Genomic DNA, 25795 nt, shown 5'->3' with positions numbered 1-25795 from the left:
GAGGACATCAGTAGGTTGAAAAAGCTGGGAGAGGAGAGGACATCAGTAGGGTGAAGAAGCTGGGAGAGGAGAGGACATCAGTAGGGTGAAGAAGCTGGAAGAGGAGAGGACATAAGTAGGGTGAAGAAGCTGGGAGAGGAGAGGACATCAGTAAGGTGAAGAAGCTGGGAGAGGAGAGGACATCAGTAGGGTGAAGAAGCTGGAAGAGGAGAGAACATAAGTAGGGTGAAGAAGCTGGGAAAGGAGAGGACATCAGTAGGGTGGAGGAGCTGGGAGAGGAGAGGACATCAGTAGGGTGAAGAAGCTGGGAGATGAGAGGACATCAGTAGGGTGAAGAAGCTGGGAGAGGAGAGGACATCAGTAGGGTGAAGAAGCTGGGAGAGGAGAGGACATCAGTAGGGTGAAGAAGCTGGGAGAGGAGAGGACATCAGTAGGGTGAAGAAGCTGGGAGAGGAGAGGACATCAGTAGGGTGAAGGAGCTGGAAGAGGAGAGGACATAAGTAGGGTGAAGAAGCTGATAGAGGAGAGGACATCAGTAGGGTGAAGAAGCTGGGAGAGGAGAAGACATCAGTAGAGTGGAGAAGCTGGGAATGGAGAGGACATCAGTGGGGTGAAGGATCTGGGAGAGGAGAGGACATCAGTAGAGTGGAGAAGCTGGGAATGGAGAGGACATCAGTAGGGTGAAGAAGCTGGGAGAGGAGAGGACATCAGTAGGTTGAAGAAGCTGGGAGAGGAGAGGACATCAGTAGGGTGAAAAAGCTGGGAGAGGAGAGGACATCAGTATGGTGAAGAAGCTGGAAGAGGAGAGGACATAAGTAGGGTGAAGAAGCTGGAAGAGGAGAGGACATCAGTAGGGTGAAGAAGCCGGGAATGGAGAGGACATAAGTAGGGTGAAGGAGCTGGAAGAGGAGAGGACATCAGTGGGGTGGAGAAGATGGGAGAGGAGAAGACATCAGTATGGTGAAGGAGCTGGGCGAGCAGAGGACATCAGTAGGGTGGAGGAGATGGGGATGGAGAAAAGACATCAGTAGTGTGAAGGAGCTGGGAGAGCAGAGGACATCAGTAGGTTGAAGAAGCTGGGAGAGGAGAGGACATCAGTAGGGTGGAGAAGCTGGGAATCTAGAGGAAATCAGTAGGGTGAAGGAGCTGGGAGAGTAGAGGACATCAGTAGGGTGAAGAAGCTGGGAGAGGAGAGGACATCAGTAGGGTGGAGGAGCTGGGAGAGGAGAGGACATCAGTAGAGTGAAGGAGCTGGGAGAGGAGAGGACATCAGTGGGGTGAAGGATCTGGGAGAGGAGAGGACATCAGTAGGGTGAAGAAGCTGGGAGAGGAGAGGACATAAGTAGGGTGAAGAAGCTGGAAGAGGAGAGGACATCAGTGGGGTGGAGAAGCTGGGAGAGGAGAAGACATCAGTAGGGTGGAGGAGCTGGTAATGGAAAGGACATCAGTAGGGTGGAGGAGCTGGGAGAGGAGAGGACATCAGTAGGGTGAAGAAGCTGGGAGAGGAGAGGACATCATTAGGGTGGAGGAGCTGGGAATGGAGAGGACATCAGTAGGGTGAGGAAGCTAGGAGAGGAGAGGACATCAGTAGGGTGAAGGAGCTGGGAGAGGAGAGGACATTAGTAGGGTGGAGAAGCTGGGAGAGGAGAGGACATCAGTAGGGTGGAGGAGCTGGGAGAGGAGAGGACATCAGTAGGGTGAAGAAGCTGGGAGAGGAGAGGACATCAGTAGGGTGAAGGAGCTGGGAGAGCAGAGGACATCAGTAGGTTGAAGAAGCTGGGAGAGGAGAGGACATCAGTAGGGTGGAGAAGCTGGGAATCTAGAGGAAATCAGTAGGGTGAAGGAGCTGGGAGAGTAGAGGACATCAGTAGGGTGAAGAAGCTGGGAGAGGAGAGGACATCAGTAGGGTGGAGGAGCTGGGAGAGGAGAGGACATCAGTAGAGTGAAGGAGCTGGGAGAGGAGAGGACATCAGTGGGGTTAGGGAACTGGGAGAGGAGAGGACATCAGTAGGGTGAAGAAGCTGGGAGAGGAGAGGACATAAGTAGGGTGAAGAAGCTGGAAGAGGAGAGGACATCAGTGGGGTGGAGAAGCTGGGAGAGGAGAAGACATCAGTAGGGTGGAGGAGCTGGGAATGGAGAGGACATCAGTAGGGTGAGGAAGCTAGGAGAGGAGAGGACATCAGTAGGGTGAAGGAGCTGGGAGAGGAGAGGCCATTAGTAGGGTGGAGGAGCTGGGAGAGGAGAGGACATCAGTAGGGTGGAGGAGCTGGGAGATGAGAGGACATCAGTAGGGTGAAGGAGCTGGGAGAGGAGAGGACATTAGTAGGGTGAAGGAGCTGGTAGAGGAGAGGACATCAGTAGGGTGAAGACGCCGGGAGAGGAGAGGACATCAGTAGGGTGGAGGAGCTGGGAATGGAGAGGTCATCAATAGGGTGTGGAAGCTGGGAGAGGAGAGGACATCAGTAGGGTGAGGAAGCTGGGAATGGAGAGGACATCAGTAGGGTGAAAAAGCTGGAAGAGGAGAGCACATCAGTAGGGTGAAAAAGCTGGGAGAGGAGAGGACATCAGTAGGGTGAGGAAGCTGGGAGAGGAGAGGACATCAGTAGGGTGAAAAAGCTGGAAGAGGAGAGCACATCAGTAGGGTGAAGAAGCTGGGAGAGGAGAGGACATCAGTAGGGTGGAGGAGCTGGCAGAGGAGAGGACATCAGTCGGGTGGAGGAGCTGGGAGAGCAGAGGACATCAGTAGGGTGAAAAAGCTGGGAGAGCAGAGGACATCAGTAGGGTGAAGAAGCTGGGAGAGGAGAGGACATCAGTAGGGTGAAGGAGCTGGGAGAGGAGAGGACATCAGTAGGGTGAAGACGCTGGGAGAGGAGAGGACATCAGTAGGGTGAAGGAGCTGGGAATGGAGAGGACATCAGTAGGGTGAAGAAGCTGGGAGAGGAGAGGACATCAGTAGGGTGAAGGAGCTGGGAGAGGAGAGGACATTGGTAGGGTGAAGAATCTGGGAGAGGAGAGGACATCAGTAGGGTGAAAATGGTGGGAGAGGAGAGGACATCAGTAGGGTGAAGGAGCTGGGAGAGGAGAGGACATCAGTGGGGTGAAGGAGCTGAGAGAGGAGAGGACATTGGTAGGGTGAGGAAGCTGGGAGAGGAGAGGACATCAGTAGGGTGAAGGAGCTGGGAGAGGAGAGGACATTGGTAGGGTGAGTATGTACAGAAGGATCCGCAACCAAGCAGAGGTGGAAACGCTGTTTTTTTATTCAAAAATTCCACATGACAGATGCAATAAAATCACAAGGTTCAACAGTTGAACCTTGTGATTTTATTGCATCTGTCATGTGGAATTTTTGAATAAAAAACCAGCGTTTCCACCTCTGCTTGGTTGCGGATCCTTCTGTACATACTTATGGATTGGCCTGGCTTCCCAGATCCTGCACCCTTTGGTTGAACTGGCAGGGGGTCTGAGCGTTTCTGCCTTCCTGGATTTATTGGTAGGGTGAGGAAGCTGGGAGAGGAGAGGACATCAGTAGGGTGAAGGAGCTGGGAGAGGAGAGGACATCAGTAGGGTGAGGAAGCTGGGAGAGGAGAGGACATCAGTAGGGTGAAGGAGCTGGGAGAGTAGAGGACATCAGTAGGGTGAAGGAGCTTGGAGAGGAGAGGACATTGGTAGGGTGAGGAAGCTGGGAGAGGAGAGGACATCAGTAGGGTGAAGGAGCTGGGAGAGTAGAGGACATCAGTAGGGTGAAGGAGCTTGGAGAGGAGAGGACATTGGTAGGGTGGAGGAGCTGGGAGAGGAGAGGACATTGGTAGGGTAAGGAGCTGGGAGAGTAGAGGACATCAGTAGGGTGAAGGAGCTGGGAGAGGAGAGGACATTGGTAGGGTGAGGAAGCTGGGAATGGAGAGGACATGACAGGACTGGATGAAGGCGCTGGGAATGTAGAGGCTGCTAGTAAGGCAAAAGGGAACTTGGGGGAGGAGCTAGGAGTTGACACGGGGGAGCAGAGGGAGCTTGGTTGATGAAGATATGAACTTTTGGTTATATTTGATGAACTAAGAACTGGGAGGTGGTACTGAAGGGGTTAAGAACAGAGGCAGCTACATTTTTTTTCTTTTAAATAAAATGTATTCATATTTTTACGTTTCTGTTAAATGTTTCCCTATAGTGATGCACTGTCACTGTCTTGTGAGGCCCCCATTGGGAACCATTGCTGTACTGAACTCTGTATTTCTGTTTCCTCTTCTGCCACCTTTATATTACTTTCCAAAGATGCAAAAGCTAATAAAGCATGCTGGGAAATGTAGTCCCACTGCAACTACTGAATGTCAGGTGACATGTCTTGATGCACCTCTTATGCTTCCTTTTTCCTCCCCCCCTCCCCCCCCCCATTCAGTTCCTGTTTCCAGATGCGAAGGCTCACGACGGCGGCGAACCAAAGACCAGCACATCTCAGGGAGACCTCGCGGCCCAGACGGACAATGAGGATTATGTAAGTACAGTATACTGTTTTGTTGTCAATGGCTTTCTCAGCCGAAATGCAAGTGAGGGTGCTTCTTGCTGGAGAACGGTCCTGCTTCTGCAGCAGAGCAATTTAATGTGATAGTAAGTTATAAATCACTTATAACACACATCTAAGGTTTTATATTTAGAAAAGGGTTCTTTACAGTAAGAGTGATTAAGATGTGGAATGCATTGCCACAGGAAGTAGTTATGGCAAATTCTTTATCTGCATTTAAAGGGGGCTTAGATGCTTTCCTTGCATTGAAAGACATCCATGGCTACAATTACTAGGTAATGCCCAGTGATGTTGATCCAGGGATTTTATCTGATTGCCATCTGGAGTCGGGAAGGATTTTTTTTCCCTTTTGGGGGTAATTGGACCATGCCTTGTAAGGGTTTTTTCGCCTTCCTCTGGATCAACAGGGATATGTGAGGGAGAAGGCTGGTGTTGTACTTTGTTCTCCGGCTGAACTCGATGGACGTATGTCTTTTTTCAACCCAAATAACTATGTAACTAAAGGGACCCTGAGCAGAGACATAGATCGCAAATCTGAACTTACCTGGGGCTTCCTTCTGCCCCTCCCCCCCCCGTAGCCCGTGAGGTCCCTCGGTGTCCTCTGGCTCCCCTCCGTGGTCTCGCTGGCGGCTCTGTTAGGTGCGCGACTTGGCCAATGTTGTACGCAACTGTGCATGCTCCTGTCGCTGTAAGCATCCTGTGGGGTTCATTCTTTTGAGAACTGTGCATGCGCAGGATGCTTACTGCAACGGGTGCGCGGATGGGCTGTGCACGCTCAGTTGGGCACGACTTTGGCTGAAGTTGCACACCTAACTGAACCCGTCCGCAGGACCACAGAGGGGACCCAGAGGATGCTGAGGGACTTGACGGGCTACAAGGGGCTGAAGCAAGCCCCAGGTATGTACAGTTTGCTTTTTATTTCTCTGCTCGGGGTCCCTTTAAATGTATGAGAACTGAATGCTTTGAAAATTCAAATCTAAAGTGTAAAAATCTAGTTCTTTTCCATTTTGAATAAGGAGGAGGTGGGCTTGAGCCTAGTTAGTTACTGCTGTTGGCATTCTCACTGGGGTGATATATACGGTGCACTCTCTTCCTGTCCATGTGACCCTAGGGTCCAAATTCAATTCCCTTTTTCTTCTAAGTTTCCTCCTAGGAGATCATTTTTCATCTTCCGTTTAAAATAACTTTTCAGCTTCTGCAACTAAACCCCCCCCCAAAAAATTAAAAAACAAAGTCAGTGAAAAAGTACATTTACAATTACTGTATTCTAAGAATTTTCTTGTTTGCTGGTATATCAAAAAGTTATTTTATTTATAATGTAAAAATATCACCTAGGAGAAAACTTAGAAGAGAAAAAAAGTGTATTTGATTGGGCCCTAAGGCTGGTTTCACACCAGGACGTTGCGTTTTAGGGGACGTTATGGTCGCATAACGTGCCCCTAACGCAACGCCTGGTGCTCCCTGCTGTGGACGTCAGAGTGAGCCGCGTTGTGCAGCTCACTCTGGCATGCTGTGATGCGTACTCTTGGATGCATGCGGCATCACGTGGTCCCGCCGGCCAATCGCTGCACAGAGCGGCCGCTCCTGGAAGTAAACACTGCACGTCACTGAGTGCAGTGAATATTAATTAGCCATGTGCCTGGCCGCTCTCCGCTCCTCCCCAACGTTACTGAGCATGTGCAAGCAGTCTAACGCTGGTCTGCCGCTTATAAAGTACTGCATGCAGTACGTTGTCTGGTGGCGCAGCGTTACTATGTAACGCAACGTGGGCACTGTGAACAGCCCATTGATTTTTCATTGCTGTGCGGTGGGGTGCGTTACAGGCTGCTCTAACGTGCGCCTGTTATGTCCCACTGTGAAACCAGCCTCATGGTCCTTATTTGGTTCACCTTTTGTCCTCAGTTTTCTCCTAGGTGATACACCAGCAAGTAAGAAAATACTGTAATTTTGACAGTACTTTTTCACTGACTGCAGGTGAATAAGGGCCGGTGTGTCACACTGCCGTCACAAAATTCTGTCTGTGTTGATGACATTTACTTACTTGGGCAAGAAGTGAATCAACTTCTCCCCACTGGAGGATCTGGCAGGACCAAAAAAAACCAAATGAATTGTAACCCTTTTCCAGTATATCCATAATGCAAAACATTTTAAAGGGCTTGCTTAAAGGAGAACTGTAGTGAGAGGTATATGGAGGCTGCCAGATTTATTTTTCTTTAAGCAATACCAGTTGCCTGGCAGCCCTGCTGGTCTATTTAGCTGAAGTAGTGGCTGATTCACACCAAAACAAGCATGCAGCTAATATTGTCATATCTGTCAAAATTGTCAGAAAAACCTGATCTGCTGCATGCTTGTTCAGGGTCTACAGCTGAAAGTATTAGCGGCAGAGGATCAACAGGATAGCCAGGGAACTGGTATTCTTAAATGGAAATAAATATGGCAGCCTCCACACACCTCTCTCTACAGTTCTCCTTTAAATGTAGCACATGTAAACACACTCCTCAGGCTTTACTGTGACATGAGAAACAAATTACTCCAGAAGTGGAAAATGAGTGGTACGGGCTCCTACTATGTGCAGAAGCAGGATTAAAAATATCGGTAGATCGTAAAGGAATCGGCTACTGTTCACGATTTTGATGGATCGATCTTTGCATTCCAAAGCATGGAGGCAAAACGTCGATCAGATCGATAGTGAAAGAGAGTCGCCAGGATCTCGCTTGCAGTGTGCGGGCCATTAGTCGATTTACTTTCGATCAACCAGACTGTGTTCAATTGTCCCTCAGACAATGGAAAATCAAGTAATGTATGGGCACTTTAAGGTGGTTTAAGAGGGGGTCGTGTTTAATTAAAGTGGACCTGAACTCTTGCACAGGACAGAAGAAAACAGAGGAAAATGCACCCTGTATGTATTTACAGCGTTTAGCCTGTCTAATTCCACCTCATCACAACTGTAATTTGATCTCTCATCTGAGTCAGCTGGCTGCCTCAGAAGAGCAGCTAGCAGCTAAACAGAGGATGTTCTCCCTATGTCTGCTTCCATGAAAGCAGGAAGTAGACACACTGCAGATTTATTGCAGGATTTGCATCAGCTGTAAGGGCCCTTTTCCACTCGCAATCGCAAATCACACACGCCAGCAATTGCGACTGCAACTGCAATTTTTGTTATGCGATTGCGATTTTTCATTTGCATTGCTTTATACTTCTTAAAGGACATTCGAGGTGAAAATAAACGGGTGAGATGAACAATTGTATCTATACTCCATCTCCTAAAAATGACTTTTTTAGATATCCCACAGTTTTATTTTATATTTAAATCTAGTTTTTAAGTTTTACTGTTTCATTTTCTCTGCTCAATGACACATGCATTGAAGTATGCTAGAGCTAAAATCTATAAATTATTGATCCTTTGTATCTCTTTCCTGCTCTCAGAAGCCATTTACTGACAGGAAAGTGTTTTTAGCTGTAATTACTTATCAGTGAGGGTTATGCTATAGTCTGAGCCAATCCGACCCGGTCCTGACCCGGACAGAAACTGTCACTTGCATACCTGATGTTTAACTTTTTCGGGCAGAGAAACAAAACAACAACAAAAAAGGAACACAGCCTAGTTATTTGTGTGCTAGGCACTGTACATTCACATGTCTGTCTCATCATGTCACATGTCACCTCGCTTGTCCTTTAAAATCGCTCCAGAAAGCGATTGCGATTTGCAAATCGAATCACCATAGTGGAAAATACTTCTCATGATTTCCATGATAAAGTAGCAACCCTAGTGACTTAAAAATCACTAGCGATTTGCGTTTTTGCGAGTCAGCCATGCAGTGGAAAAAAGCCCTTACAAAGAAATGGTTTTTTTTTTAAAGGTTATTATGCCATTGTGTATTTTTTAGAGCAGAGTTCTGGTCTGCTTTAAGCACATTTGTGACACAGGTTTCCTTTAACAGCGTTGTCGCGTTTTTTTCTGTTCCCGTTGACTTAATAAATCTCCTGGAAGGACCGTAGTAACCTTGATTATGAAGAATCCTCGTCTGCTTGTGTTATGTGCCCGGAGTATTCTGCACCGTGGTGACTGCTGACACCAGCTCTAGTAATTGCTGCTGTATAATCAGAAACCTGCTGTATTCCTTAAAGGATAATTAGTTCCTAACAACTTACAAGGGACAATAAACCTAAATTACAGTTTGGCTTATATAAAAGAGCTATTATTAAGTTTTGCAAACTGTTCAAAGTTTCAGGAGCCTGTGAGGGCCGCGCATATTCTTGATGAAGATTAGATCCTGAGGTGGGGGGAATCTTTTACAGTGCACGGCCAGTTTCCTGCCCTGTGCTTCAGCTGTATGCCCATAATTAGTTGTGCCCAGGAAGGTCAGGGGAGAATACCGTAGTATTAATGTCATGTTAAAGTGGACCTGAACTCTTACACAGGACAGAAGGAAAACAGAGAGAAATGCAGCCTGTTAGAGGCCTGCGCGGGACTAATTTTTCAGACCCTCACCCGCAGCACCGATACCCGCACCCGACCCGCTTTCTGGTGAATCTGGTACCCCCAGACTTGCACCCGACTCGCAACCCGATTAAATCAAAACTGGTACCCGAACACGACCCGCATTTCTGGTAACCCGCGGGTACCCGACCTGATGTCCTGTGCGGGTCTAATTTTTCAGCCCTGCTACCCGCACCCGACCCACATCCCGCTTTCTGGTGAATCTGGTGCCCGTACCCGAGATACGTAGAGAGCACACTTCCTCTTGTGCAGACTGGTCGCAACTGGCAGAACTAACGTGACCCGATACCGGAGCTGCAGGCAGCGGAGGATGGCGGCGTAGGAGCGATCCGTGCGCATGGTGCTGGAGGAAGCCCCAGTTATGTATAAAACTTTTTTTTTTTTTTTTTTTTTTTAATTTCGTCTCTGGTAAACTTGAAATTAGAAAAGAAAAACTTTGCTCCGTCTTAAAGGACCACTATCGCGAAAATCTTTAAACTGAAAATACATGTAAAAACATTCAAATAAGAGGTACATTTCTGCCAGAGCAAAATGAGCCATAAATTACTTTTCTCCTATGTTGCTGTCACTTGCAGTAAGTAGTTGAAATCTGACAGATCCTACAGGTTTTGGCGTAGCCTATCTGCTCATGGGGATTTCTCAGGGTTTTCTTTATTTTCGAAAAGCAGAGTGAATGGCAGTTGCTCAGTCTAACTGCCGTAAGAGTGGGAACTGAGCAGGGAGGCTGGCTGGTATCTTTGGATAAATCCTTTTCAGGGAATATCTATAAAGGATAAAGGCCAAGCTGAGAATCCCCCATGAAGAGATGAACTAGCCCAAAACCTGTTGGTTCTGTCAGATTTCTACTACCTACTGTAAAGCTATGTACCCATGTCGTGATTTTACTGAAGACCGACGATTTTTTGAGCGATGAGCGGTCATGTACGCGACATCACAATGTGGGTACATGCGCAAGATCATGCGAACACCGCTTGGCATTGCGTGGCGATAAACAACCGTCAGAGCGGATCCCCAGCGACACCGGGCAAAGTACCGCGATTGCTTGACTTCCCGCTGGCACCTGCCGGAAAGATGATGAATCGCTGGACGCTCGTTGTGAGGGAGACGTTGCTGGATCCATCTTTCAGGGTATAATGATTTGTATGTGTAGTACAGCTAAGAAATAAAACATTAGGAGCAGAGACATAAGTCTAATATTGGTTCCAGTACAGGAAGAGTTAAGAAACTCCAGTTGTTATCTATGCAAAAGAGCCACTGAGCTCCACGACTTTCAAAGTCGCAGATAGCTCTGTCTTCTGAAGCTTATTATCTCAACTGTCGGTCATTGTATTTTCTTTTTCTCTGCAGAGAAGGGTTCAAAAGTCCACTGGCCTGCTCTCTAAAATCATTTAGAATGCTGAGTAGTATGTAAACTGCAAATATTAGAGAATGATGCAATGTTATAAAAACACTATATACGGTAACTGAAAATAATATGAGAATATTTTCTTTGCTACTAAAGTTATAGTAATTATATGTACTACACAACCAATTCATTATCATATTTTTTTCTCTCTTCAGCGTCTCTTTAAGTGACAGCAACATAGGAGAAAAGTAATTTATGGCACATTTTACTTTTTATTTGTATGTGTTTACATGTATTTTACATTTTTTTTTTTTTGCCACAGTGGTCCTTTAAGCAGTTTTAGCTGTGTGTGTTTATACACCTCTCTCCGGCTTTGTGATCAGTTCAGCTTCTGCAGTTCCAGGAACATTTACGTAGATCGTGTTGGAAGGTCTGGCAGTTCTCCCTTCAGACACACTGATAATCCAGCTTATTGCCTTACATAATGCAGCTATTATTGTAGGTGTTTTTGTCAAGCTGAGGCGTAAGGGTGAAAAAAACATCACCCGCCCCCACCCGTAACTGTCAGAAACATAGAATCTTGCGTGCCTTTATTATTATTCTGCCGTTGACCCTGAAGGATTGACGAAGCCAGCTTTTTATAGAACCGATCCTCACACGTTGCGGGGAGAACTTGACTTTTTTTGCTCTTCAAATATCTGTGAAACTGACGTCAGTCCCGGATGTGCTGTTATAATCGGCGGTTATCAGGCGCTGTAATCAGCCCCTTTAACAAGCTCGCCAGTAGGTTTACTTTTAAAAACTTTGTTTTCAGAATAAAAAATATTGATGAGGATTTACCGTCTCATCCTAGAGATTGGGGGTCTTTATTTACCTATATTCACCAAAGCTGGAGAAAGCACAAGAACCAGAAATATCCTCCAGTCCTGTGTTAGATTTACAGGATCTTCTCAAAAAATTAGCATATTGTGATAAAGTTCATTATTTTCTGTAATGTACTGATAAACATTAGACTTTCATATATTTTAGATTCAAATACACACAACTGAAGTAGTTCAAGCCTTTTAGTGTTTTAATATTGATGATTTTGGCATACAGCTCATGAAAACCCAAATTTCCTATCTCAAAAAATTAGCATATTTCATCCGACCAATAAAAGAAAAGTGTTTTTAAAACAAAAAAAGTCAACCTTCACATAATGATGTTCAGTTATGCACTCAATACTTGGTCGTGAATCCTTTTGCAGAAATGACTGCTTCAATGCGGCGTGGCATGGAGGCAAACAGCCTGTGGCACTGCTCAGGTGTTATGGAGGCCCAGGATGCTTCGATAGCGGCCTTAAGCTCATCCAGAGTGTTGGGTCTTGTGTCTCTTAACTTTCTCTTCACAATATCCCACATATTCTCTATGGGGTTCAGGTCAGGAGAGTTGGCAGGCCAATTGAGCACAGTAATACCATGGTCAGTAAACCATTTACCAGTGGTTTTGGCGCTGTGAGCAGGTGCCAGGTCGTGCTGTAAAATGAAATCTTCATCTCCATAAAGCTTTTCAGCAGATGGAAGCATGAAGTGCTCCAAAATCTCCTGATAGCTAGCTGCATTGACCCTGCCCTTGATAAAACACAGTGGACCAACACCAGCAGCTGACATGGCACCCCAGACCATCACTGACTGTGGGTACTTGACACTGGACTTCAGGCATTTTGGCACTTCCCTCTCCCAAGTCTTCCTCCAGACTCTGGCAATTTGATTTCCGAATGACTTGTAAAAGTTTCTTTCATCCGGAAAAAAAAGTACTTTGGATCACTGAGCAACTGTCCAGTGCTGCTTCTCTGTAGCCCAGGTCAGGCACTTCTGCCGCTGTTTCTGGTTCAAAAGTGGGTTCATGCTTCCACCTGCTGAAAAGCTTTATGGAGATGAAGATTTCATTTTTCAGCACGACCTGGCACCTGCTCACAGTGCCAAAACCACTGGTAAATGGTTTACTGACCATGGTATTACTGTGCTCAATTGGCCTGCCAACTCTCCTGACATGAACCCCATAGAGAATCTGTGGGATATTGTGAAGAGAACATTGAGAGACGCAAGGCCCAACACTCTGGATGAGCTTAAGGCCGCTATCGAAGCATCCTGGGCCTCCATAACACCTGAGCAGTGCCACAGGCTGATTGCCTCCATGCCACGCCACATTGAAGCAGTAATTTCTGCAAAAGGATTCCCGACCAAGTATTGAGTGCATAACTGAACATAATTATTTGAATGTTGACTTTTTTTGTTTTAAAAACACTTTTCTTTTATTGGTCGGATGAAATATGCTAATTTTTTGAGATAGGAAATTTGGATTTTCATGAGCTGTATGCCAAAATCATCAATATTAAAACAATAAAAGGCTTGAACTACTTCAGTTGTGTGTATTTGAATCTAAAATATATGAAAGTCTAATGTTTATCAGTACATTACAGAAAATAATGAACTTAATCACAATATGCTACTTTTTTGAGAAGATCCTGTATTAAAGGATACCCGAGGTGACATGTGACATGAGATAGACATGGGTATGTACAGTGCCTAGCACACAAATACCTATGCTGTGTTTCTTTTTTTCTTTCTCTGCCTGAAAGAGTTAAATATCAGGTATGTAAGTGGCTGACTAGGTCCTGACTCAGACAGCAAGTGACTACAGTGTGACCCTCTCTGATAAGAAATTCCAACTATAAAACACTTTCCTAGCAGAAAATGGATTCTGAGAGCAGGAAAGCGAGAAAAAGGGTCAATAGTTCATACATTTTAGCTCCGGCATACTTCAATGAATGTGTCATTAAGCAAAAACAATAAAACAGTTAAAACTTAAAAAGTAGTTTTAAACATAAAATAAAACTGTGCAATGTCTTAATAAAGTCATTTTTGGGAGAAGGAAGATAGATACAATCATCTTTTTCATTCGTTTATTTTCGCTTTGGGTGTCCTTTAAAGTGGACCTGAACTCTTGCACAGGCCAGAAAGAAAACATAGAAAAATCCACCGTGTTTATATTTAGAGAGTTTATCTTGTCTAATTTCCCCTCATATGTGATTAATCACAAGTGTAACTTGATCTCTCAGCTGTGTCAGCACAGGAATCTCGGCAGCCTCCTCAAAGCAGCTAATTTGTAAACACAGGATGTTAACCCTATGCCTCCTTCCATGAAAGCAGGAAGTAGACATACTGCAGATTTATTGCAGGATTTCAATCAGCTGTAACAAATGAGTGTTTTTTTTCTTTAAAGGTTGTTGTGCTGTTGCTTATTTTTTAGAGCTGAGAGTAAGGTCTAAGTTCAGATCTGCTTTAAGTGTATGACCAGCTTAAAGGGAACCTGAAGCGAGTAAAATTATTTAAAATAAACACATGACGTAGCTGCAAATGAATATTACATACTAACCTCACCGTCAGTTCCTCTCAGAAGCTCACCATTTTCTTCTTACAGTGATCCCTTCCAGTTCTGACAAGATTTTGTCAGAACTGAAATATACCAGTTGCTGTCAGTTATATATCAGCAGCTGTCAGTTACAACTGAATGTGCAAGGTAATGTCCATGTTTCCCTATGGCTCAAGTGGGCGATATTACAGTTTAACAGTGTGCTGACCAGGAAGCTGTTATGGGGTAATGGCCATTTTTAAAATGGAGGACGGAGAATTCCATCGATCACAGTGGACAAACAGGACGCAGGAGAGGAGAAAGGGATTGATGAGTAGACTACACGGGAGGTAAGTATGACCTGTGTATGGTTATTTTGACTTTTTATTTTCAGTTCAGGTTCTCTTTAAGTGCGGTCCTGCAGACGGATACCATAAGACTGCTCAGATGCATCCTCACTGTTTATTAACTTGACAGGTACACTTTAATGGCATTCATTTACAAATTGGGTTGTGTAGCGATGTCATGCGTCATGAATGCACTTGTTTTACCCATTGAATTGTATGTGGTTATTCATGCTCGCATCTGAACGCGCACGGGGTGATCTGAAAAGTACAATCTGAAACAGGGGCGCCAATGCTTCGCATAGTGCGAATAAGACCTGAGAGTTAAAGGGACTCCGAGCACCTCTCATGGGCATGCCTTTAAGCCAGACGACTTCCAACAAAGTCGTGCTATGACCCCTCTGGAGGAGCCTCTTGCAATGGCCATGCGTGTCACTTCCTCTTCCTGCTTCATTCGGTGATGCTCTTCTCTAACAGAGAAGACAAGGGTGACCCGGAAGTTATAACATAGCCAAGATGGCAGCCGCGATATTTAAATTGAAATCGAACGAAAACTATTTGGAGTAGAACGGCGATTCAGGCATCAAATGAAAGAGGAGAGCACAAGCTACAGAAAAGCATGCAACTTTAAGTACTTTGCAGTACTGGTCGGAGTCTTAACCACTTGCCGACCAGGGGATGTTACACTGATCGGTGCTGCGTGGGCTCTACAGCCCGCAGCACCGATCAGCAGTGCAGCAGGGCGATCAGACTACCCCCCTTTTTTCCCCACTAGGGGGATGTCCTGCTGGGGGGGTCTGATCGCCGCCGGCTGCAGTTGCTTAGCGGGGGGGGGGGCTCTTCAAAGCCCCCCTCCGCAGCGCTTTCAGCCCTCTCGCCAGCTCCCTCCCTCTCCCTTCCCCTGTGTGCTGCGCAGGACGGATTTCCGTCCTGCGCATTGAAGGATAGGCTTCAGCCTATCATATGCCGGCGATCCCCGGCCAATCAGAGGCCGGGGATCGCCGATCTGCCTTACGGCGCTGCTGCGCAGCAGCGCCGTATGATGTAAACAGCGGGGATTTCTTCCCCGCCTGTTTACATTTTGCCGGCGAGCCGCCATCGGCGGCTTTCCGGCTGTTCACGGAGACACCCTCCGTGAACTGACATGGAAAGGCCGCTCGATCGAGCGGCCGTTTCCATGGTAACCTGCAGACGACCAGTTTACGCCAATCGGCGTTAGCTGGTTGTCAAGAGGTTAAAGGCATGCCCATAAGAGGTGCTCTGAGTCCCTTTAATAGGGGTTCAGATATGAACGCTTCCGTCTCTACCTATTTTTATCTATAACCACATCTAATATCTATGAATATACAATTACACATGCAAATTTCCCTATGCAAATGAGAGCAATCAGTAGCCCTGGCTGTCTTCCACATTGCAATATGTGATTAATGTAATTGCAGGTTATCAATAAAGTTTAGTAATAGTATTCAGCTGGCTCAGCAGCAGTAAGATAAGGAGTGTTTAATCCACTATTCAGAGCTCTCAATCTGTCCATTTCAATCAAATCTACTGCTGCACTTCAGCAGGGCATATGTCCCATCACTTTACTGCAGTACTATTTCAGTCAAAAAGAAAATAACTTTATTGCTGTGAACAAGAATCTTTCTCCTGAGCTTTGACTTTGAGGACAAAAAAAAAAAACAAGTCACGTAAGAAATCTTAGAGAGGGTCAGGAGTATCATGAACATCTGACAATATTAATGTGGCCATACACTCATCGATTTTCTTAATCGATTCTTTGCAGATTCGACTGATCTGCTGGGAATCGATTCCCCAACATGTCAGATCAATCAAATGTTGATACATTTTAACCACTTAACTACCAGCAGCCGCTGCCCTCTTAACCCATTCGCGCTCCGTCGTTTTCACTTGAGCAATGTTCACCTCCCATTCATTAGCCTATAACTTTATCACTACTTATCACAATGAACTAATTTATATCTTGTTTTTTCCGCCACCAATTAGGCTTTCTTTGGGGGGTACATTTTGCTAAGAGCCACTTTACTGTAAATGCATGTTAACAGGAAGAATAAGAAAAAAAAAAAGGAAAAAATTCATTATTTCTCAGTTTTCAGCCATTATAGTTTTAAAATAATACATGCCTCCATAATTAAAACTCACGTATTGTATTTGCCCATATGTCCCGGTTATTACACCGGTAAAATTATGTCCCTATCACAATGTATGGCAACAATATTTTATTTGGAAATAAAGGTGCATTTTTTCCGTTTTGCATCTATCACTATTTACAAGTTTAAAATAAAAAAAAAATATAGAAATATTTCATCTTTACATTGATATTTAAAAAGTTTAGACCCTTAGGTAAATATTTACATGTTTTTTTTATTGTAATTTTTTTTTTTTTATATTAAACATTTTATTTTGGGTATTTTTGGGAGGGTGGGATGTATACAGTAATTTTATAATGTAAATGTGTGTTGAGTTTTATTTTTTTTACTTTTAGTTGTAGCTTTACTTTTTGGCCACAAGATGGCGGCCATGAGTTTGTTTATATGACGTCACACTAAGCGTAACATACGCTTAGAGAGACGCATGGGGGACGCAACACCCAGAAAAAGCAGAGCTTCCGAGAGAAGCTGTTGCTTTTTCTGCGGGGGAGAGGAATTAGCGATCGGGCACCATAGCCCGATTCACTGATTGCCTGGGCTAACCATCCGCGGCCGGGAGCATGCGTGCGCGCGATCGACCGCGGGAGCGCGCATGGTTCCTGGACGTAGTTCCTCGCCGCACTTTGGGTGGTCCCGGCAAAGCAACGGGGGAGTACGGGGGAAGCCTTGTTAGGATCCAGATTCCCCCTCCTGAGTTAAGTTCCCCAGGGGCCCTTTTTTTCCTTACAGATTTTCTTTAAAACAATTGGGGGCAAGGCAAGAGCATTGGCAGATTGATGGCCTATAGCTTTGCACTGCATCGGACAGTGCAACTCTGCAGTCTGATCGATTTTCAATAGATTCCCTGCTGGAAACTATTGGAAATTGATGTGCAGTGTATGGTAGGAATCAATTCTTTTTAAATCAATTGTTTTTGGAACGGAATTCACCCAATGTTCATTTTGGAACAATGGGTGGAGATCTATAAATGTATGGCCAGCTTTAGAGATTTGGGGTGGGGCTAATTGAGAGTCCATTCTTTTTACTGAGTTGGACCCAGTCTTGGCGGAACGAAGTACATCTCTGAAACAGTTACTTGCACATGTAAATAGCAAATGTGGCTGTTACATATTGCTAATAATACATGTAAGTGTAACCTTTAAAGGGAGGCAGGGAGTTCGGGCGGTGGAGGTGTCGGTTAGGTTTGGGCGCTGCTATAGGCTCCCATGTTAATAGCCGTGATTAGCGACTTTATCTGGAAATTTGTTGCGGCTGCTGTTTGTAGCCGCAGTTCGTATAGCAATCGAGGCTATTGACATTGGCACCTATGGCGATGCCCAAACTTCCATGGCACCTTCTGCGACTGACAAAACAGCTTGGGGAGCCCAATATTTGTAGCTTCAGGTAGGTTAAGCATAGGCAGGGGCACGGATATTGGTGGGGGAGGGGTCGGTTAGGCATCGGTTGGGGGATCGGTTTGGGTTAGGCATCGGTTAAGGGATTGGTTAGGGTAAAGCATTGGTGCGTGAGAGTCGGCTAGGATTAGGGATCACTTGGGGTAAGTGGGTTAGGGTTAAACATTGGTTGGGGGATCGTTTAGGGTTAGGCGTCAGTTGGGGGATCGGTTAGGGCTAGGCAACGGTTGGTGAGGGTCAGCTAGGGCTAGGCATCGGTTGGTGAGCGTTTGCTAGGGTTAGGCATCAGTTGGGGGATCAGTTAGGGTTAGGCATCAGTTGAGGGATTGATTAGGATTAAGCATTAGTTGGTGAGGGTCAGCTAGGGTTAGGCAAAAGTTGGGGCGAGTCAGTTAGGGGCTAAAGCATTGGTGGGTGAGAGTCAGCTAGGGTAAGGCATCGGTGGGGGGGTTGGTTAGGCATTAGCTGTGGGGGTAGTTGCTTAAGTATCGGTTAGGACGGAGCAGTTGGGATTAAGCATCGGTTGGTGAGAGTCGGCTAGGGTTAGGCATCAGTTGAGCCGGTTAGAGTTAAGCATCGGTTGGTGAGTCAGCTAGGTTTAGGCAACAGTTGGGGCGGGTCGGTTAGGGTAAAGGCTTAGGCCTGGGGCACACCAGAGGAGTTTTTCTGAGCGTTTTGAGTTTTTAAATCTGCTGCTAATGTTATCCTATGTGTCTGTGCACACTGGAGCAATGAGGTTTTGTAAAAAACCCCATAGCATTACATTGGGAAGAGATTTTGAAACCTCTAAAAGCTCTTCCCAATGTAATGCTATGGAGTTTTTTACAAAACCTCTTTGCTCCAGTGTGCACAGACACATAGGATAACATTAGCAGCAGATTTAAAAACTCAAAACGCTCAGAAAAACTCATCTGGTGTGCACCAGGCCTTAGTGGAGTGGGTGAGAGTCAGCTAGGGTTAGGCATCAGTAGGAAGGGGGTTGGTTAGGCTTTAGCTGTGGGAGTAGTTGCTTAGGTATAGGTTAGGATGGATCAGTTGGGATTTGGTTGGTGGGAGTCGGCTAGGGTTAGGCGTCGGTGGGGGGAGGTGGTTAAGCATTAGTGGGGGGAGTAAAGGTGTCCATACATGGTACAATTTTTCATTTTTTTTTTCGATTAGAGAATTTAGTTTTATTATTCCGTTAGATCGAATATAAAGATTTTTCCAACATGTCTGATCAAATTTTTATAGAAAAAATGGGATCATCGTTTTTCTTGATCGAAAAAAAGGATTGTTTTCAACTTTCATTTGATTCGATCGTTTTGGTCGAAAAAACAGGAAAATCGAAGTTTTCATTGTACTGTGTATGGGTACCATTAGGGTTAGGCATCCATAGAGGGAGCGTTGAAGTTAGAATGCGGTCAGGTTAGGCAATGGAAAAATGGGTTAGGGTTGTATTTTTATTGATATTTTACTATCGTAATTACATAGAGCCTAATAGTAGAATATCTGTAATTTTACAGATATTCTACTAGTGGCCATCACAGGAGCCCAAATTTCCTCTCCCCTCTCTTTTTTATATACACACATTTAAAGGGTGATTCTACTTTTGGTAAAAAATAAAGTGTTACATTGGCCCGTGCCATGCAAGTGTTATTTTAGGCTACTTTCACACCAAGACGATGCGTTTTAGCGGACGTTATGGTCACATAACGTGCCCCTAACGCAACGCCTGGTGGTGCTGGATGTGGACGTCAGAGTGAACCGCGTTATGCAGCTCTTTGTGCGCTCCGTGTGTCTCTGTGTGTCTACGTGGCGCTGATTGGCTGGCGGGACCACGTCCGCATCACGTGGTCCCACCAGCCAATCAGCGCACAAATCGGCCGCTCCAGGAAGAAAACACTGCACGTCAGCAGTGCATTGAATATTAATTAGCCATGTGGCTAATTACTGCGCATGGGCAACCAGTCTAACGCACAGTATGCTGCACTTTCTCAGAACGTGCAGCGTTACAATGTAACGCAACGTGGGCACTGTGAACAGCCCATTTAGTTTTCATTGCTGAGAGTTAGGCTGCGTTACTGGCTGCACTAACGTGCGCCTGTAACGTCCCACTGTGAAAGCAACCTTAATGTACAAAGCTGGTCTGGTGAGCATAATATTTTCTTAACAAAAATACATTTTCCTTTTAAAAAGCAGAGGACAGTCTGTATGTATGTATGTATGTATGTATGTATGAGACTTTACTCTTGTCTGCTGTGTCTGAGATAAGTCCTTTAAACATACAGAAAAAAAGGTAGCATTTAATTGGGCAGGGGGAGAGAAATGAGTGCTTTCTTACACAAATGTTTTCTGAACTCCTTTGGGAGATGGAATTGTGAGGCACAAAAATATAAGTTAGATCTTGCAGTAACGGTACATGATTAAAGTGTGCTCGAGGTGACGTGACATAATGAGATAAACATGTGTATGTACAGTGCAAAACATTAATAAACTGGCTGATTTACTTGTTTTATTTTGCTGCCTGAAAGAATTTCTAGGCATGGATACCTTTTGGGGAATATAGTAAAAGTTTTCCTGGCAGAATACAACTTCTGAGAGCATCGGGAGATAAAATACATGGGGCTTGATTCACTAACACAAATGACGCGAGTAACCTGCTGTTACTCGCATAATTTACCCCTGCGCACTTTAATACACGCTGTTGGCAGCATGGCATGCATTATTACCTGTTGTCAAGTAAAGCTCGCTATGCTGCTTAAAGCAGTTGGATTAGCCATACTATGCCAGGGAAAACACACACACACACACGCACGCACGCACGCACGTATATATATGTATATATATGTATGTAGATATGTATATATGTATGTAGATAAATACTTGATCTACTTGCATAAGTAGAATGCTCCACGTTTTGATTTCAGTGAATATTATATAGTAAATGAAAAGGATTCTGTTCCTGGTGGCCTCCATGTCTTTTGCCCACAGTTTAGGCTAAATCCTGATATCATTTCAGCCCTTTACATTCTTTTCTTTTCTCCTCCAATCGCTGAGTCACCTCAGCCTTGCTTATAAACACAAGTGAGCAGGGGATCATGCTTCAGATAAGCAACTGAGCAGGGAAATAAATGGAAGAGGAGGAATATATTATAGATGAAAAGAACCCCCAGCATGCAACTGTTTGGCACTGACTACTAAAGGGCCAGTGCTCATTAAGTATGTGATAACTCCAAATCATAACAGCAGAAAAAGTTTTGAATGCAGGATTAGCATCTTTATCAATTAATACACTCAGACCAGTTGCTGTTGAAATTAGATTTTTATGGTGACGATCACGCTTTAACGCTGGCTATTACCCATTAATGGACATTCCAAACATCCCACTCTGAACCCCTTTGGGACCAGTAACCTAAAAGGAAGTGATCCTGGCACTCTTATTGGCCCAATAGGCTGCCTGTCATGTGACATCACGTGACAGGCAGTCTATTGGGCCAATCAGAGTGCCAGGATCACCTCCGTTAAAATTACTGGACCTGCAGTGGTCCAGATCGGGATCTTTGCAGCGTCTGTTAATGGGTAATAGCCAGCGTTAACTACAAGCGCTTGCTATGCTCACTATGCTGGGCATAGTGAGCTTTACTTTGATAACAGGTAATAATGCACGCTATGCTGCCCCTCGCATAGCATACATTAAGGTGCGCAGGCTTAAATATCGTGAGTAACAGCGGATTACTCTCGCTATTTGTGTTGGTGAATCAAGGCCATCTCTGATGGACAGTTAAAGTGGACCTGAACTCAGAACTCCTATCTGCTCTAAAATATACACAACAGCATAATAACCTTTAAACAAAAGCATTTCTTTGTTACAGCTGATACAAATCCTAAAATAAATCTGCACTGTTGCTACTTCCTGATTCATGGAAGCAGACACATTGTTAACAGCCTGTGCTTTCAAATGAGCTTATCTGCCCTCTCTGCCACGGCAGTCATGTGACACAGGGGAGATCAAATTACATCTAGGTATTAGACACAAATGAGGGGAAATTAAACAGGCTAAACTCTCTAAATACATACAGGGTGCATTTCTCTGATTTCCTTATGTCCTGTGCAAGAGTTCAGGTCCACTTTAAGTGACAAGACAATATACTCTGTACAGCGCTGCTAAAGATGTCAGCGCTATACAAATGCTAAATAATAATTAAATCCCTTTTCAGTGTGGGAACCTGATCAGTATGCGTAGGCGTTTGCTGTGTTTCTTTAAACGGGATGATGGTTTGTTTTTTTCTTTTTCATTTACTTGGTTCAGAAATTTTGCATATTTTCAGCCATCTGTCCTTGGCGATCAGACGAACTCATTTGTAATGCAACAATGCTCAGATGATGGTTTAAGTGCCTGAATTATGCATGCTGGATGTGATTGTTCCTCTGTTCACAGAACCTGTACAGCCAGCTGAAATCGGCACCGGCGGACAGCCTGACGTACAAACTGGCGCTGTGCCTCTGCATGGTCAACTTCTACCACGGAGGGGTGCGCGGGGTGGCACACTTGTGGCAGGAGTTTGTGCTGGAGATGCGCTACCGCTGGGAAAACAATTACATGGTTCCAGGGTAGGTTCTTCTCCAACTACGTCTAATAGTCTTATCTCCTACCAGTAGAAGATAACTGATGATCTCTGTATGGGGGAGGTGCATACGTGTATGGGATTGATACTCACCTCGAATCTCATCTAGGGCTCTTCCTCCCTCTTCCACTTGCTGGATTTCTAGGGCCGAATTTGTACTCTTTACCGCCCTAGGCCACTGCCACCAGCCCCCCCCCCCCCCCCTTCAGTATAGGTAGCAAGATGACCCCTGCCCCCTTCCCTCTAGTATAGGTAGCCAGATGACTCCTCCCCCCTTTCCCTCCCATATAGGTAGCCAGATGACCACTCCCCCTTCCCTCTAGTATACGTAGCCGGATGACTCCTCCCCCTTTCCCTCCAGTATATGTAGTCAGATGACTCCCTTAATCCCTCCTTCCCCCCTCCCCCTCTTTCAGTATAAGTAGCCAGCTCGCCTTCACACCGCAGCAGCCATCAGTGTCAGTCATGTCTCCACTCATCTCCAGTGCAAAAGCTTCCTCTTCCTTTCCGTCTCCAATGCTGCCCAAGTCCATAGCCGCCGGCCACAATGCAAACGTGCACAGAGAGCAAGGTGGCTGCTTCACAGGCTGCTGGTAGCAGGATACTGTGGTCATGTGCTCGCCTAATCTCTGCATTGCAGCATTTGCAAGCATGCACCAGTTTAGCCTGCTGCTTTGGTGCCCTTCCTCCTGTGGTGCCCTAGGCCATGGCCTAGTCGGCCTTGGCCTAAATCCGGCCTTGTGGATTTCCTCTTCAAAAATTAGAAGCACATCTGGAAATCCTATATACATTTTTAAAGGGAATCTGAACTGAAGATAAACTTATGAGATAATGAATTGTGTGCTAAGACATAGAACATTAGTAGCACATAAATCACTCATTGTTTCTAGTACAGGAAGAGTTAAGAAAATTCATTTGTTATCTATGCAAAAGAGCTGCTCTGAGCTCTCTGACTAATTTAGTCCGTTGGGTAGTGTTCCCCAAACCTGTCCTCGAGGCCCACCAACAGTGCATGTTTTGTAGCAATCCACAGAGGTAGTTAATCAGCTCTGCTGAGACACTATTAACTCACCTGTGATTGTGTGTGGTTTTCGACAGGTGGCCTTGAGGACAGGGTGGGGGAGCTCTACGTTACAGTGCTGATTTCTGAGGCACAAAAAGAAACAGTGAGAGGCAACTTCAGATAAGATTTTACTGCAGGGAAGTCGAAAGGTTCATTAGCCCTGCTCTGTTTACGAAGTTTAAAATACTGTGTGGTTTGTAAATTGCAAATATGATAGAATGATGAAATGCTATAAAAAAAGCTATTTACCTGAAAATAAAAACATGAGACTCTTTTCTTTGCTACGAACTTTCTAGCAATAATCTGTACTACACATATAATTCATTATATCGTAAGGTTTTTTTTCCGCTTCAGCTTGAAGAGCAGGACAGAGCAGTATATGGGCAACTTGCGCAGAGATTTTTCTAATGGAGGATACTAAGAAGATGTACAGGGTATTGCATATCAGTCTCACATATGCCCGCACCCTCATTAATTGCACCATGTGGCAAGTGGTGTTTTTTCTTAGGGCTGATTCACACGAATGTCTAAATGGCGTTTAACTATTGTTGCAGCAATCGTCGTTTAAGCACTGTCCATTCTAATGAATGGAGAGCCGTTCATACGATTGTTTAAAGAGAACCAGAGACGTAGAATAAATAGATTTATACATACCCGGGGCTTCCTCCAGCTCCATAAGCCTGGATCGCTCCCACACCGCCATCCTCCGATGCCTCTGTCCGCCGGTACTGGGTCCCGTAATTTCTGCCAGTCCAGCCAGTCGACGCAAGCGCAGTGCGCTCCCTCCATACTGCGCAGGCGCATGCGTACAAAGCCGGAGGGAGACCCTGCGCATGCGTACAACTGGTCGTGTCCGGCGGAAGTGACTGCACCCGGTACCGGTGATAGAGGCAGCGGAGGATGGCAGCATGGGAGCAATCCAGGCTTATGGAGCTGGAGGAAGCCCCAGGTATGTATAACATCTTTTTCAATTTTTTTACCTATGCTTCGTCTCTGGTTCCCTTTAATAGTCTAAACTGCTTGGTGAATTGAGGCCATAGGCTACACTATGGTCACATGGTGTGAGTTTTGTCTTGCAGTTGCATACCCATTGGATCCTAGGGCATTTGGAGAACAGATGTTGCTTGCCAGGATCCAATGCTGCTACAAAGGCATTCGAAGGCTGCAGCTGTACGCTCAATTTGAACAGTTTACTACTACTGTACATTAAAGAGGAACTTCAGCCTAAACAAACATACTGTCATTAAGTTTTACATTAGTTATGTTAATGAAAATAGATAGGTAATATAATCTCTTACCCACCCTGTTTTAAAAGAACAGGCAAATGTTTGATTTCATGAGGGCAGCCATCTTTTTGGCTGAAAGGAGGTGACAGGGAGCATGAGACAGTTCCAACTGTCCTGTGTGCTGATCACCCCTCCCAGTTGCTAGGCAACGTGAACAACAACATAGGAAATCCCATCGTGTTTTGCACAGCATCAGGGGAAAAAAAGTCCAGGCAGTTTTCTTTGATGGGTGGAGCTTAGCTAAAATGCAGCTAAAAATGATGCTTTGGTAAGAAAAACAAAGTTCTGATGCTGTGAAACTGTTAAAGAAACACCAAGCCTTTTCAGTGCTGCTGAGTAGATTTTTAGTCCGGAGGTTCACTTTAGGGGCTCTATTCCAATATGAAATACAATCACGTTTCAATCCAATTTCCACTAATGCAATTGCGATTGAGCTTCCATACTCAGTATAGTAGAGCTCAATGGCATACAAAATGCGTCAGGACGAAGATTGAGCTTGGTCCAAAATCACAACGCAATTAGACCGCACTAATGGAAATGGCCACTGACATTTCTATTAGTTTTACTGTACCCTGCATTTGCGATCCGTTAGCAATCGAAATCAGTTGACAAAACGCAGGGTAGTGGAAAAGGGCCCTTCGTGGAATTGTACATGCATTCTTTGCAGTGTATGTTCAGTTCCATGATTAACAAATGCTTACTCACCTGCCAAAGTTGTCTTCTGGCCCCGTCTCCACAGCCGAGTATTCCAGGGGCTCCCAACTGGCTGGTATGTGCTGGTGTTGCTCTTCTAGCTTTCACCCCCCTGGATAGGTCGCATTTCACCCACACTACATGTGGCATTCCTGGAAAGCCCGTCACCAGTGGTGTTGATCCAGGGATTTTATCTGATTGCCATCTGGAGTCGGGAAGGAATTTTTTTTCCCTTTTGGGGCTAATTGTAAGGGTTTTTCGCCTTCCTCTGGATCAACAGGGATATGTTAGGGAGCAGTCTGGTGTCTTTTTTCCAACCCAAATAACTATGTAACTATGGTTATTTTCCTGGGTTAATGCTTCTGCCGCACTGAGGAAGAAAGAAGCCACAAAAAGTCCAAGAAGCAGGGGAGCATATGAGAATATCACCTGACTGCAAGCTAGCCCCTCCTCCAGGGCAGAGGCTGATGGGTAGCAGGGGTGTGGCTACA

General features: G+C 45.3%; 1 protein-coding gene across 1 annotated transcript in view; it reads left to right on the top strand.

Annotated features, from left to right (window-relative positions):
- Positions 1-25795, top strand: part of RAB3GAP1 (RAB3 GTPase activating protein catalytic subunit 1) — a 210495-nt gene that overhangs the window by 103973 nt on the left and 80727 nt on the right. The window contains exons 14-15 of the mRNA XM_068245930.1: positions 4391-4486; positions 22076-22248. Coding sequence (XP_068102031.1) covers positions 4391-4486; positions 22076-22248 — 269 coding nt within the window. The remainder of the gene's footprint in view (positions 1-4390; positions 4487-22075; positions 22249-25795) is intronic.

Source organism: Hyperolius riggenbachi, chromosome 7 (genome assembly GCF_040937935.1).
Source record: "Hyperolius riggenbachi isolate aHypRig1 chromosome 7, aHypRig1.pri, whole genome shotgun sequence".
NCBI lineage: Eukaryota > Metazoa > Chordata > Amphibia > Anura > Hyperoliidae > Hyperolius > Hyperolius riggenbachi.
Note: the sequence above shows the minus strand (reverse complement) of the source record. Positions and strands in the feature narration are given on the sequence as shown.